At 41.3% G+C, this 15,092-nt stretch overlaps 1 protein-coding gene across 1 annotated transcript in view; it reads left to right on the top strand.

Annotated features, from left to right (window-relative positions):
• LOC139556182 (gamma-aminobutyric acid receptor subunit rho-1-like) overlaps positions 1-13,939 on the top strand; it is a 41,716-nt gene extending 27,777 nt beyond the window's left edge. Inside the window, exons 4-10 of the mRNA XM_071369787.1 lie at positions 3,644-3,711; positions 3,912-4,135; positions 7,949-8,031; positions 8,169-8,309; positions 9,642-9,794; positions 9,973-10,169; positions 10,308-13,939. Coding sequence (XP_071225888.1) covers positions 3,644-3,711; positions 3,912-4,135; positions 7,949-8,031; positions 8,169-8,309; positions 9,642-9,794; positions 9,973-10,169; positions 10,308-10,601 — 1,160 coding nt within the window. The 3' untranslated portion in view covers positions 10,602-13,939. The remainder of the gene's footprint in view (positions 1-3,643; positions 3,712-3,911; positions 4,136-7,948; positions 8,032-8,168; positions 8,310-9,641; positions 9,795-9,972; positions 10,170-10,307) is intronic.
• The last annotated feature ends 1,153 nt before the right edge of the window (positions 13,940-15,092 follow it).

The raw sequence follows: 15,092 nt of genomic DNA, 5'->3' as shown, positions 1-15,092 counted from the left end.
CTACGCCTTCCACTAGATGTCAACAGTCTGTAGAACGTTGAATGAAGCCTCTACTGGGATGTAGGACCGGATGGGAGGTGTTTCAGTCAGTGGTCTGGCAGAGTGTCAGTTCTTGGTCATGCGCATATCGCCTTGCGTTCCATTATTTCTGTAGACACAAAGGAATTCTCCGGTTGGAACGTTATTGGATATTTATGATAACAACATCCTGAAGATTGATTCTCTACTTAGTTTGACCAGTTTATTCGACCTGTAATATAACTTTTTGAAGTTTTCTTCCGAGTTCGCCTGCATCTGCGCGAGCGTTTGGACAAGTGTACTAAACGTGCTAGCTTCATGGAGATAAGTAATGGACATTATCGAACAAAACAACGATTTATTGTGGAACTAGGATTCCTGGGAGTGCATTCTGATGAAGATCATCAAAGGTAAGGGAATATTTATGATGTAATTTCGTATTTCTGTTGACTCCAACATGGCGGAGAAATGTTGTTATATCTGAACGCTGTCTCAGATTATTGCATGGTGTGCTTTTTCCGTAAAGTTTTTTTGAAATCTGACATAGCGGTTGCATTAAGAACAAGTGTATTTTTAATTCTATGTAAAACATGTATCTTTCATCAAAGTTTATGATGAGTATTTCTGTTATTTGACGTGGCTCTCTGCAATTTCTACGGATATTTTGGAGGCATTTCTGAACATGGCGCCAATGTAAACCGAGATTTGGGGATATAAATATGCACATTATCGAACAAAACATACATGTATTGTGTAACATGATGTCCTATGAGTGTCATCTGATGAAGATCATCAAAGGTTAGTGATTCATTTTATCTCTATTTCAGCTTTTTGTGACTCCTATCTTTGGTTGGGAAAATGGCTGTGTTTTTCTGTGGCTATGTACTGACCTAACATAATCGTTTGGTGTGCTTTCGCCGAAAAGTCTATTTGAAATCAGACATGTTGGCTGGATTCACAACATATGTAGCTTTAATTTGGTATCTTTCATGTGTGATTTAATGAAAGTTAGATTTTTATAGTATTTTATTTGAATTTGGCGCGCTGCATTTTCTCTGGCTTTTGGCTAAGTGAGACAGTAGCGTCCCGCCTAAACTCAGATGTTTTGATATAAATATGAACTTTACCGAACAAAACATACATGTATTGTGTAACATGAAGTCCTACGAGTGTCATCTGATGAAGATCATCAAAGGTTAGTGATTAATTTTAACTCTATTTCTGCTTTTTAGTTACTCCTCTCTTTGGCTGGAAAAATGGCTGTGTTTTTCTGTGGCTATGTACTGAGCTAACATAATCGCAAGGTGTGCTTTCGCCGTAAATCCTTTTTGAAATCAGACACTTTGGCTGGATTAAGGAGAAGTTTATCTTTAAAATGGTGTATAATACTTGTATGTTTGAGGAATTTTAATTATGACATTTCTGTTGTTTTGAATTTGGCGCCCTGCAATTTCACTGGCTGTTGGTTAGGTGGGACGCTGCCTTCAGGTGTGCCTTCTTAAAAGTTCATTTGTGGAATTTCTTTCCTTCTTAATGCGTTTGAGACAATCAGTTGTGTTGTGACAAGGTCGAGGTGGTATACAGAAGATAGCCCTGTTTGGTAAAAGACCAAGTTCATATTATGGCAAGAACAGTTCATGTAAAGAACTTTGAAAGTTTCTTCAAGTGCAGTCGCAAAAACCATCAAGCGTCATGATGAAACTGGCTCTCGTGAAGACCGCCACAGGAAAGGAAGATGCAGAGTTACCTCTGCTGCCGAGGATAAGTTCATTAGACTTAACTGCATCTCAGATTACAGCCCAAATAAATGTTTCACAAAGTTCAAGTAACAGACACATTTCAACATCAACTGTTCAGAAGAAACTGCGTGAATCAGGCCTTCATGGTCGAATTGCTGCAAAGAAACCACTACTAAAGGACACCAATAATAAGAGAGTTGCTTGGGCCAAGAAACACGAGCAATGGACATTAGACCGGTGGAAATCTGTCCTTTGGTGATGAGTCCAAATTTGAGATTTTTGGTTCCAACCGCCTTGTCTTTGTGAGATGCAGAGAGGTGAATGGATGATCTCCGCATGTGTGGTTCCCACCATGAAGCATGGAGGAGGAGATGTGATGGTGTGGCAGGGCTTTGCTGGTGACACTGTGTGTGATTTATTTTAAATTCAAGGCACCCTTAACCAGCATGGCTACCACAGCATTCTGCAGCGATACGCCATAGCATCTGGTTTGCGCTTAGTGGGACTATCATTTGTTTTTCAACAGGACAATGACCCAAAACACACCTCCAGGCTGTGTAAGGGCTATTTGACCAAGGAGAGTGATGGAGTGCTGCATCAGATTACCTGGCGTCCACAATCACTCGATCTCAACCCAATTCAGAGGGTTTGGGATGAGTTGGACCACAGAGTGAAGGAAAAGCAGCCAACAAGTGCTCAGCATACAGTATGTGGGATCTCCTTCAAGACTGTTGGAAAAGCATTCCTCATGAAGCTGGTTGAGAGAATGCCAAGAGTGTGCAAAGCTGTCATCAAGGCAAAGGGTGGCTACTTTGAAGAATCTGAAATCTAAATATATTTTGATTTGTTTAACACTTCTTTGGTTACTACATGATTCCATATGTTATTTCATAGTTGTGATGTCTTCACTATTATTCTACAATGTAGAAAATAGTAAAAAATCAAGGAAAACCCTTGAATGACTGGTACTGTATGTGTAAGAGATATGAATAAATGTTGTATTGCTACCTCATTGGATACACAAACAAAATGAGTGGTTCCTTTTTAAATCCCTTTAAGGGAGATGAGCTCTTTCAGCTGTCTGCAATATGACATTTCAACCCAGGAAGGATTATAAAATGCAACCACTAAATATTGGAGAGCCTCCAGATATGTTTGTGTCTGGCACGGCTGAGTTGGTTTTTGGAACACTGTGGCCTAATTTAGTTTTTTTTGCAGTGCACTGGATGAAGGGACTAATGGAGCAAAAACTCATTGTTTTAAATAGAATTGTCTAGATAAAAATGTCCCCTAAATACAGCTACGTAATCGCGACAGCTTTTATTACATTGTTACAATGGAGAGATAATCTTAGCAAGCTATTGACTTTTTTGTTTTTCTCTGTGTTGATTTGTGTACTATCAAGACTATCCCTACCCAGGGACGTTTCTAGGATTTGAGGACATATGGGGCTTAGCCCAAAGCCAGAGGGGAACCCTGGTAGGGAGGTTTGGGGGCATCCTCCCCCAGAAGAAGAACATTTGATTTTTAACAGCTAAAGGTGCCAGTAAACATTGTTTAAAAACGTAATTAAATTGTTGCCAGTAACACTGTTACAATCACTAACCCTCTTAATAACATGAAAAGTCTTACCAGCTCTGCTAGGGCAAGTAAAATGGTCAGAGTGACCTGTTTTCTGAACTTCTCTGTGTCTGTAAAGTAGCTAGCAAGCTAGCCAATGTTAGCCAGTTAGCTTGGGTTCTTGACTGACTTACATAAACAAATGAACTATACACTTATCTACCCCAACCATTAACAATGGTTGGGGTTACATTACCATTAACATATCTGAATGGTTTTGTTTATTGTTTTAATTAAGCTAAGATTTGAGTTGTGTATCTTTGCAGGACACACTGTTCAAGTTGGAGTTGATGTTCAGGTAGAAAGTCTTGACACAATCTCAGAAGTTGACATGGTAAGTGTTTCTATACTTTCTGTAAGCTGTGATGTAAACCAAAATGAAGCTGTCCTTCATAGATGCATAGATCAACCATACTTTAATTTGATGAATTGGAAAGAAGAGGGGAAGACATTTATAGTGTATCCCATTCATTTTGGTTATTAATATGTGATCGCTCTGTTGAAATTGCAGCATTGTCATGCTCTGTGTTTCAGGACTTCACCATGACCTTGTATATTAGGCACTACTGGAAAGATGAGCGCCTTTCTTTCCACAGCACCACCAATAAGAGCATGACCTTCGACGGGCGCCTGGTCAAGAAGATCTGGGTGCCAGACCTGTTCTTTGTCCACTCCAAGAAGTCTTTCACACACGACACCACCACAGATAATGTCATGCTGAGAGTCTACCCTGATGGCAAGGTGCTCTACAGCTTAAGGTAATTCACCTGGTCAGAGTCGAACATTGGTTTTGTTCTTTACTACATGGTTGACACTGGCAATCAGTTTGAAGCATACTGGTATAATAGAAAGGGTTTGGTGAACCACACTTGCACGATGAGTAACCTTGCCTGAGACTGGAAAACTTGTGTTAATATTAATAATGGATTGTATTTACAGTATATAGAGCCTTTCTCCCTACTGTGGTACTCAAAGCTCTTTACATAGTAAGGGGGGAACTCACCTCATCCACCATCAAAGCTAGGCATCAGGAGGCTTAGACAGTTTTGTGGCACACAAAATATCCTTGTGAACTCTAGTGGGTACAGTAGCTTGTTAGGTAAAATAAGTCCAGACAAAGCCTACAAATGATGGTTGAAATGAGCTAGCTAGGTCTGATCACTGTTTGGAATGGAATCAACTGAAGAGAAGCTTGTGCTGTTTGTAAACACTAGTCTTTGCCAACTGACAATTTATCCCCAAAGTGATTTCATTACGCAAATCACAGAGCTGCCAGCTGAGGCAGGCCTAATTCAACACTTTCATGCTTTGTTTTTACCCATTAGCAATTTGCAAATTAAAAAATGCTGTGATGCTGTTATGGATCAGGGTCCTGGCCAAGTGCCTATTTATATCTCTTGACCAAATAGACGTGCAGTTTGTATTTCATGACAACATGATGGATGTGATGAGAAACTGTCAGTAAAGTATAGTAAATCTGCAGACAGAGATTGAGTTTGTCATTTTGGTGAGTAATCAGAATGCTGGAGCCAAAAGACTTGTAATCCACAGTTGGTCCATTTGAGAGTCTTGGCAGCAAGAGCCAGTATCAAGATGTCTGCGTCAGTAGCTCCCTCTGCTGGCAGTCAGCACACACTGCATACAGTCTTATTGACACCTGTGGGGCACTGATAGTAAGTAGCGTCATGAACACTTCCATCACTGGTGGTGTCAGCGGTCATGCTAAGATAATGGTGTAAATAGCCATCAAGACAGACTGGTCTTGCGACTTTGAACTATGCCCTGGTATACACATAGGCCATCTGTAAATACCAATCTTGAGGTGTATTATAGAATTTCTCTATTCTTACAGATGTATTGGACTTGTGGAGCGACAGGGTCGTGTGTGTTCTACTATAGATACCATGCAGGCTCATCAGTAGGGTTAATCTCTCGGAGGGCTGGAACCAGAGATTTATGTTCCAGATGGAAGCAGATTTGGAGAGTAACCAACTGTTTACTGTATGTGGATCTTCCTCCCAGAGGATCCTGTGTAGCGACGGGTCTCTTCTACACTGTGCTGGATTATCTTGGCTATCTTTATCTATTTATCCCTGAATTTCCTCAACCCCCTGACTCTGTGTGTATCTGTCTGAAATATAATGAAACAATAAGGCCCAAGAGGGTGTGGTATATGGCCAATATACCACGGCTAAGGGCTGTTCTTAAGCACGACACAATGTGGAGTGCCTGGATACAGCCTTAGCCGTGGTATATTGGCAATATACCACAGACCCCTGAGGTGCCTTATTGCTTTTATGAACCGGTTACCAAAATAATTAGAGCAGTAAAAATAAATGTTTTGTCATACCCGTGGTATACGGTCTGATATACCACGGCTGTCAGCCAATCAGCATTCACGGCTCGAACCACCCAGTTAATAATATACACAACACATATTCACCCACATCCCCAACTGATTTCTCTTTGCCATTATTGTATTATACTACATTGCTCTGTGCAGTGGCGATTTTAGCATGTAAATCTTTCTGGGGCAAACTCTCCCAAAATATGTTGATACATGCCAGCAAAGCCACTACACTACACAACACTAAACAATACATTAATTGCACTATATTTGTGACCAGTGGTGATTTTAGCATGCAAATCTTGGTGGGGAAAACTCCCCCCAAAATGTTTTGATGCATGCCAGCAAAGCCACTACACAAGACAACACTAAATAATACATTCATTGCACTGTAGGCCCCCACAAACTGGTGCTGAAAAGAAAGCAGAGGTTTCTTTTCAGCACCATGGGGTGAATCCTTAGCACTGCTACACCTGGCTATCAGGGAGCCTTGTCTGGCAGCGAAACAGTTCATTAATTTACTGCCTTTTTAAAAAACATAGCTGATATGGCTGACTTGCTTAAACAAATGTGGTTTCTACTGACAATTTAGATGTACAAACTATGGCATAAGGGGACGACGAGCGGATAAGAGGCAATCCGTAATTTCGATTAAGATATTAATGAGCAAGCTAGGACAGATAAGGTCAAAATAAATATTTGTTCAGCACTTTTGAAATGTACAGAGACAGATTTCAGAACATGGGCTGTTCTTATAGTATTCTCCCTGTATATCAAGTCAGAACTGTAGGATAAATAAAGGCGGCATATAAGCAGACAATGAAAGCTCTTACAATATTTGATGATTACATTTCTGTAAAACAGGCTATAGGCTACATGTGCACCACCAAGTCAGAACAGTAGGCAAAATTATGAGGGGGGAAAGGGACCAAATTATTAGGGTGAGGCACATGGGCTACTAACAGCTTCCTACACAACATACACTTAGTATTACTTTCTTAGCTACAGTATACATATCTCCCTGGCATATTACATAATTTATGCAGCAACTTACAAGACATACAGGTCATAGCTCTAGAAAGAGGCTAGAGTTCCCGACTTGGAATTCCGAGTTGGATGACCGTTCAAAATGTATTTTCCCAGTTGGAGAGTGTTTTTCCCCCCAGAGTTCCCAGTTGTCTTGAACTCACGGAAGTCTGAGATTTACCAGTTCTGAGTTTCCAGTTGTTTTGAATGTGGCAGAAGTCACACTGGATTGACAGCATGGTCAATGTATTCAACCTTTTATGGCCCATGGTGTTGAATGCTTAACATCCACTCCACTGAATAGCAGGCTAGTGATTGCTTTGCAACGCTTGCAGTTAGCCACTGATTCCTTCCAAACCACTCATTGTTGAATTTGCGATTTCAAACTTGTTGTGTAATGGCCAATGAGCACTGATATGTTTTATCTATAATTTCTCTACATCATTTCTGTTCATATGAGAAGGAATGAAAAGGATTTGCCAGTAGATTGTCGACATGATTCATGATGACTGCTAGCTTGCTAGCTAAGATTTTGAAAGTATGATGTTGACAGGATCATTCCAATCAAAGCTATGGTAGATATAATCTGATTTGACGTAATTTTATCTGTGGTCAATTACCTTGAGCCTTGGATGGGCACTTCTAATCTAAATCTATGGCAGCACCCAAGGGGCTTGAATTTTTTAGCTCTACCCATAGATTTTGTGGCAACGTAGAGTCCCAATGAGTGACAGAACAATGAGCCAATTATGGCGCAACTAGAGAACATAACCAACCCCTACGCTCCGTATTTCCGCGCCTGCCCCACCACCTCAGAAGGCACTGAGCTAGGCTGAAACACCTGCATTTTGGAGCTGCCTTACTCAAGAATGCAAATAAGAGATCATGTTTATATGCGGCTTTATTAACATATATATTTTTTTTTTGCATTGTTTGCAAACTGCGTATTAATGCCAAAATAACATGCAGGTGGGGCTCAAAACAGGTGGGGCCCTGAATGACGGGTCGCCACTCGCTCTGTGTATTGCTTGACCAATAGACTACTCAGCTTAGCCTGAGTACCAGTCTGTTTGTGCTATAATGTCAACTCCTTGCCAATGTTTGGCATGACAATGAATGACAATGACTGCAATGGAGCTGGCAAAAGCATAAACAGATCTGGGTATACTCAACTGTCCGTGTTGTTGTTCTCATGCAGGGTGACGGTGACATCCATGTGCAGTATGGACCTGAGTCGCTTCCCTCTGGACACACAGACCTGCTCCCTGGAGATCGAGAGCTGTGAGTCTCTGCTCTAATGATGTCACTTCCCTTTTGACTCTTTCTCTTCTGTCACATTCAAATCATAATAAAAATGTACCTATTCATAGACTTGTTTCAAGTGGTGAACACTGAACAGCATGTCTCTTTCTTATCAGATGCGTACACAGATGACGACCTGATGCTCTACTGGAAGAAAGGGAACAATTCCCTGAGTACTGACGAAAGGATCTCCCTCTCCCAGTTCCTCATCCAGGAGTTCCATACTACCAGCAAAAAATCCTTCTACAGCAGCACAGGTACAGCACTGAAGACTGACAAAACACATGCTGTTCACTGTGATTTATCAAGGTTGTGTTTCTGTAATGCTAATGTAATGCAGGCAATGCAATGTACACTACCGTTCAAAAGTTTTGGGTCACTTAGAAATGTTCTTGTTTTTGAAAGAAAAGCTAATTTTTTGTCGATTAAAATAACATCAAATTGATCGGAAATACAGTGTAGACATTGTTAATGTTGTAAATTAATATTGTAGCTGAAAACGGCAGATAAAAAAAACAAAATGGAATATCTACATAGGCGCATTATCAGCAAACATCACTCCTGTGTTCCAATGGCACGTTGTGTTAGCTAATCTAAGTTTATCATTTTAAAAGGCTAATTGATCATTAGAAAATCCTTATGCAATTATGGCTTAAAAACACCAGTCTCAATGTCAACAGTGAAGAGGTGACTCCGGGATGCTGGCCTTCTAGGCAGAGTTCCTCTGTCCAGTGTCTGTGTTCTTTTGCCCATCTTAATATTTTCTTTTTATTGGCCCGTCTGACATGTCTTTTTCTTTGCAACTCTGAGAGGCCAGCCTCTTCACTGTTGACGTTGAGACTGGTGTTTTGCGGGTACTATTTAATGAAGCTGCCAGTTGAGGACTTGTGAGGCGTCTGTTTCTCAAACTAGACACTCTAATGTACTTGTCCTCTTGCTCAATTGTGCACCGGGGCCTCCCACTCATCTTTCTATTCTGGTTAGAGACAGTATGCGTTGTTCTGTGAAGGGAGTAGTACACAGCGTTGTACGAGATCTTTAGGTTCGTGGCAATTTCTCGCATGGAATAGCCTTCATATGTCAGAACAAGAATAGACTGACAATTTCAGAAGAAAGATCTTTGTTTCTGGCCATTTTGAGCCTGTAATCGAACCCACAAATGCTGATGCTCCAGATACTCAACTAGTCTAAAGAAGACCAGTTTTAATGCATCTTTAATGAGCACAACAGTTTTCAGCTGTGCTAACATACTTGCAAAAGGGTTTTCTAATGATCAATTAGCCTTATCAAATTATAAACTTGGATTAGCTAAGACAACATGCTTTTGTAACACAGGAGTGATGGTTGCTGATAATGCGCCTCTGTACACCTGTGTAGATATTCCATAAACCATCAGCCGTTTCCAGCTACAATAGTCATTTACAACATTAACAATGTCTACACTGTATTTCTGATCAATTTTATGTTATTTTAATGGACAGAAATGTGCTTTTCTTTCAAAAACATGGACATTTCTAAGTGACCCCAAACTTTTGAATGGTAGTGTATATAACTAAACATATGTAATAATCTGATCCTCTTCTCTCCAGGCTGGTACAACCGTCTGTACATCAACTTCACCCTGCGACGCCACATCTTCTTCTTCCTGCTGCAGACCTACTTCCCTGCCACTCTGATGGTCATGTTGTCCTGGGTGTCTTTCTGGATCGACCGCCGGGCCGTACCGGCCAGGGTTCCTCTGGGTGAGTTAGCCCTTAGTAATTCAGGATCTTGTTCGAAGCTTATTATAATTCTGTCTTCTACTGTATTCATGTTTCATTATTACAAAGCCTCTAATATTCTGCCTTCAGTAGAATATCCTGCTGTGTCCCTAAGTTTTAACCTTTCTGATCAGATGTTGTGTGTTGTACTGTGCTCCAGGTATCACCACGGTGCTCACCATGTCCACCATCATCACTGGAGTCAACGCCTCCATGCCCAGGGTTTCCTACATCAAAGCTGTGGACATTTACCTCTGGGTCAGTTTTGTGTTTGTGTTCTTATCGGTGATAGAGTACGCTGCAGTGAACTACCTGTCTACAGTGCAAGAACGGAAGGAAAGAAAGCTACGAGAAAGGGTAAGTGCCATTATAACATTCCATGGATCCAAATAGTCTGTTCCTCAGTCTGTAAAAGATGCTCTGGGAAGGAGTTTTCGATTTTAAATGTGGGTACTGTAGCTCGGTATCTAATCCAGTCTCTGTTTCTGTCTGCAGCTGCCCTGTACCTGTGGCATGACCCACCCAGGCATGATGGGTAGCTACAGCGAGGATGATGTTAACAACACTGGGAACTATGGCGGTGAGCCGATGGAGAACGGCGCTGCAATGCAGCAAAGGATGATGGTCCATCTGGACTTTGAGGAGAACGACCAGATCACAGGACACGTGGGCTCCAGCGCTTACAGCAGCATGTGGATCGACACCCACGCCATAGACAAGTACTCCCGGGTCATCTTCCCTGGGTCCTATATTCTGTTCAACATCATCTACTGGTCCTGCTACCTCTAACGCTGCACAGAATGGGATGGAGGTAGACATACCCACAGAACTAGAATGAATTCTATTAATTCTAATGAGTTATATGAATTATATTATTTTTCTACGAAAATACCCAGGGTGTATGCACCTGGAAAGGAACCACAACTCTGACGATGTGATGATGCAAAATGCTAAACCATGGTACCTGGATTTCTGTACCTGAGATATAGAGGGCATGCCATGCACAGCACACGGACTCAAACACAGCAGTTATTGTCATTTTGAACACCTATATGTTGGTGTTTTATATGTCCGGGGAAGTAATGAGTTCATGTAATGATTAATAAGTAATGGGCTGGCTTGTATCCGTAGCTGAAAACTTCATTGAGTTTTTATCCACATTGAGAATTGCAAAACTGTCATTTAGTTTAGTTGTCATTGCCAATATAAACTCAGCAAAAAAAGAAACTTCCTCTTACTGTTATTTTCAGCAAACTTAACATATGTAAATATTTGTATGAACATAACAAGATTCAACAACTGAGACATAAACTGAACAAGTTCCACAGACATGTGATTAACAGAAATTGAATAATGTGTCCCTGAACAGAGGGGGGGTCAAAATCAAAAGTAACAGTCAGTATCTGGTGTGGCCACCAGCTGCATTAAGTACTGTGCAGTGCATCTTCTCCACATGGACTGCACCAGATTTGCCAGTTCTTGCTGTGAGATGTTACCTCACTCTTCCACCAAGGCACCTGCAAGTTCCCGGACATTTCTGGGGGGAATGGCCCTAGCCCTCACCCTCTGATTCAACAGATCCCAGACGTGCTCAATGGGATTGAGATCCGGGATCTTCGCTGGCCATGGCAGAACACTGACATTCCTGTCTTACAGGAAATCACGCACAGAACGAGCAGTATGGCTAGTGGCATTGTCATGCTGGAGGGTCATGTCAGGATAAGCCTGCAGGAAGGGTACCACATGAGGGAGGAGGATGTCTTCCCTGTAACGCACAGCGTTGAGATTGCCTGCAATGACAAGCTTAGTCCGATGATGCTGTGACACACCGCCCCAGACCATGACGGACCCTCCACCTCCAAATCGATCCCGCTCCAGAGTACAGGCCTTGGTGTAACGCTCATTCCTTTGACAATAAACGCGAATCCGACCATCACCCCTGGTGAGACAAAACCGTGACTCGTCAGTGAAGAGCACTTCTTGTCAGTCCTGTCTGGTTCAGCGACGGTGGGTTTGTGCCCATAGGCGACGTGGTCGCCGGTGATGTATGGTGAGGACCTGCCTTACAACAGGCCTACAAGCCCTCAGTCCAGCCTCTCTCAGCCTATTGCGGCCAGTCTGAGCACTGATGGAGGGATTGTGCGTTCCTGGTGTACCTCGGGCAATTGTTGTTGCCATCCTGTACCTGTCCCACAGGTGTGATGTTCGGATGTACCGATTCTGTGCAGGTGTTGTTACACGTGGTCTGCCCCTGCGAGGACGATCAGCTGTCTGTCCTGTCTCCCTGTAGCACTGTCTTAGGCGTCTCACAGTATGGACATTGCAATTTATTGCCCTGGCCACATCTGCAGTCCTCATGCCTCCTTGCAGCATGCCTGAGGCACATTCATGCAGATGAGCAGAGACCCTGGGCATCTTTCTTTTTGTGTTTTTCAGAGTCAGTAGAAAGGCCTCTTTAGTGTCCTAAGTTTTCATAACTGACCTTAATTGCCTACCGTCTGTAAGCTGTTAGTGTCTTAACGACCGTTCCACAGGTGGATGTTAATTAATTGTTTATGGTTCATTGAACAAGCAGTGTTTAAACCCTTTACAATGAAGATCTGTGAAGTTATTTGGATTTTTACGAATTATCTTTGAAAGACAGGGTCCTGGAAAAGGGACGTTTCTTTTTTTGCTCAGTTTAAGATGCTATATTGGATTGTTGGAAGATACATTTTTTCAAAGCCTATGAGAACTAATGCAAAAGTCACACTACAGTAGATTAACGCATTCCCTAAAAATCTTAACATTACATTTGATCAGTTTCATGTAGAGCTATCCATTATGTTAGTCATTGCAGGTGCTATGGCAGGTGCAGTGAAATGCTTATGTTACTAGCTCCAATAGTGCAGTAGGATGTCTCGCAGATACAATAAAAATACACAAATAAGAAAAAAATTCCAAACAAGAATTCAAGAAATAACAATCCAAGTAGATACAGTATATTACAGTGAGCATGTGTGAGCATTATGTTAAAGATACAAAGTAAAGGTCACTCGAAAGCATCAATAATTTTACTGTTTAAATTAGGGAACAAAGCTATACCAAATACTTTCTGTACCAATAAGTACATGATTGTGCAGTTTTTTTATGAGATCAGATATACAGTAGCATCCAGAATTGCATGTCTTGGCAAATATCATATCAAATATATATAAAAACAAATGGTGTCCAAATGGTTATTTCAAACTGTGCTATACAATGTCGGGATCATTTTGTGTATTGTGGTTTCAAATGGACCATTACACCTATTTTTATTGTGTCTCCCCTTCTCTGGGTATGCTTGAATATGTATTGAATAACTACTTAATAACAGTACTTGTACAGTATTTTAGCATAAATCTGTCAACTGATTCTTCTTACATTATCTCCTGCACTACTTTCAGTTTCTGACCACCCTTCCCATCTATTTTAGTGTTTGATTCAACATGTGTGACAGGTAAATGGGCTATTGACATGATGATTTTGTAACTCAGTTTCTGAAACAATAAGTAATTGATTAAAATGTTTTCTTCTATTTGCTCTTCACGAATTCTGTACATTGTTCTTACACTTAATTAATAGGCTTCCGTCCAGATATGATAATGACTGTTTCATTCACATGCAATGAAATGTAATGGATGAATAGACTGAAGAAAGCCCCCCAAATTATGAGCATCTGTAGACTTTTATCAGATTTATTATTCAATTCCCTGAATGGAGAATATATAAACCTTCCTTTCCAATGCATGTAGGCTTATCTAATGCAACATTGCTATGACATCTGTTTGCAATTAAGCCTAATTTCAACCAAAGCCTGAAAAGGTACACTACCGTACATTTTTTGTCCATTAAAATAACATCAAATTAATCAGAAATACAGTGTAGACATTGTTAATGTTGTAAATGACTATTGTAGCTGGAAACGGATGATTTTTAATGGTTTAGAGCATCTGAACCAATGTAAAAGTATTGGTGGATTCCAGGTACAATAAAATACACATTGCCAAAGTCTGTGGAGCCAGTGGAGATAACAAACTATCAAAGTTATTTCGTTCTACGTTACAGCATTAAAGTTCTTTGCATAACAAGAATGTTGCTTCCTAGTTCTTCTGATGACCACAAGAGGGCCTGATGACCACAGGGAGGAATGCATGGTTGAGTTGGAGTTTTACCAGTGGAGTCTTTGAGAACCTCTTCATTTTGTAGCGAATTCGCTCCCCAAAGCCTTGCCGTTTACCTCATACAACCCCTGCAGGGTGAGATTCTGCAGTACGTTGTAAAAGGCATTACTTGCTAACTCCAGTGTAACCTTAAAAAAGAGTGTGCAAAACTGTCATCAAGGCAAAGGGTGGCTACTTTGAAGAATCTTATTTGATTTGTTCAACACGTTTTTGGTTACTACATGATTCCATATGTGTTATTTCATAGTTTTGATGTCTTCGCTATGTGTTGTAGAACATAGTAAAAATAAAGAAAAACCCTGGTACTGTACGTGTTAATGTTAACTGGGCTCAGTGGGCTGTCCTTCACTGTGGATTCTCCAGTCTGGCTTTAGTTGCTGTCTCTGCACAAAGAGGTTACTGTAGGCGAGCTTAGCAGTGTCCAATGCGTTGACTCCTTCCAGGGGTAGGCTGCAGCATGAGAGGCCTTGCCATGGTACCTCACTACGACACTGGAAATGGAAAAGAACAAGTGCTAAAACGTTGGTGTTTACCCATCAATTATTGAGAATATATTTAGAGTGTGCGACTATCTTAATGTATGTATTTGTACACAAGTTTACTATTATTGGTCAGCACAAATCATGCTTTTCACTGGAAATGAAACCAGACGTTGGCCTTTAGAGTTATGCTGTTGGGCTGGTGGTTTATTCTGAGAGTAGGCCAGGGGAACATCAGCTGTATCTTAAATGTTGTAACTGGCCTGACTGCCTGGCAGTGACTGCAGCCTGAAATAGCACTCTGCATGCAGCTAGGGCCCCCAGGACAGAGTTCAACAGAGCTGTTGCCAGAGAATGGAATGTTAATTTTTCTACCATAAGCCACCTCCAACGTTGTTTTGGAGAATTTGGCAGTACATCCAACTGGCCTCATAACCGCAGACCACGTGTAACCACACTAGCCCTGGACCTCCACATCCGGCTTCTTCACCTGCGGGATAGTCTGCAGGGGAGGGGGAAGGCTGAGAAGTATTTCTGCCTGTAATAAAGGCCTTATGTGGGGACAAACTCATTCTGATTGGCTGGACCTGGCTGCCAAG

Source organism: Salvelinus alpinus, chromosome 27, assembly GCF_045679555.1.
Source record: "Salvelinus alpinus chromosome 27, SLU_Salpinus.1, whole genome shotgun sequence".
NCBI classification, from domain to species: domain Eukaryota; kingdom Metazoa; phylum Chordata; class Actinopteri; order Salmoniformes; family Salmonidae; genus Salvelinus; species Salvelinus alpinus.
Note: the sequence above shows the minus strand (reverse complement) of the source record. Positions and strands in the feature narration are given on the sequence as shown.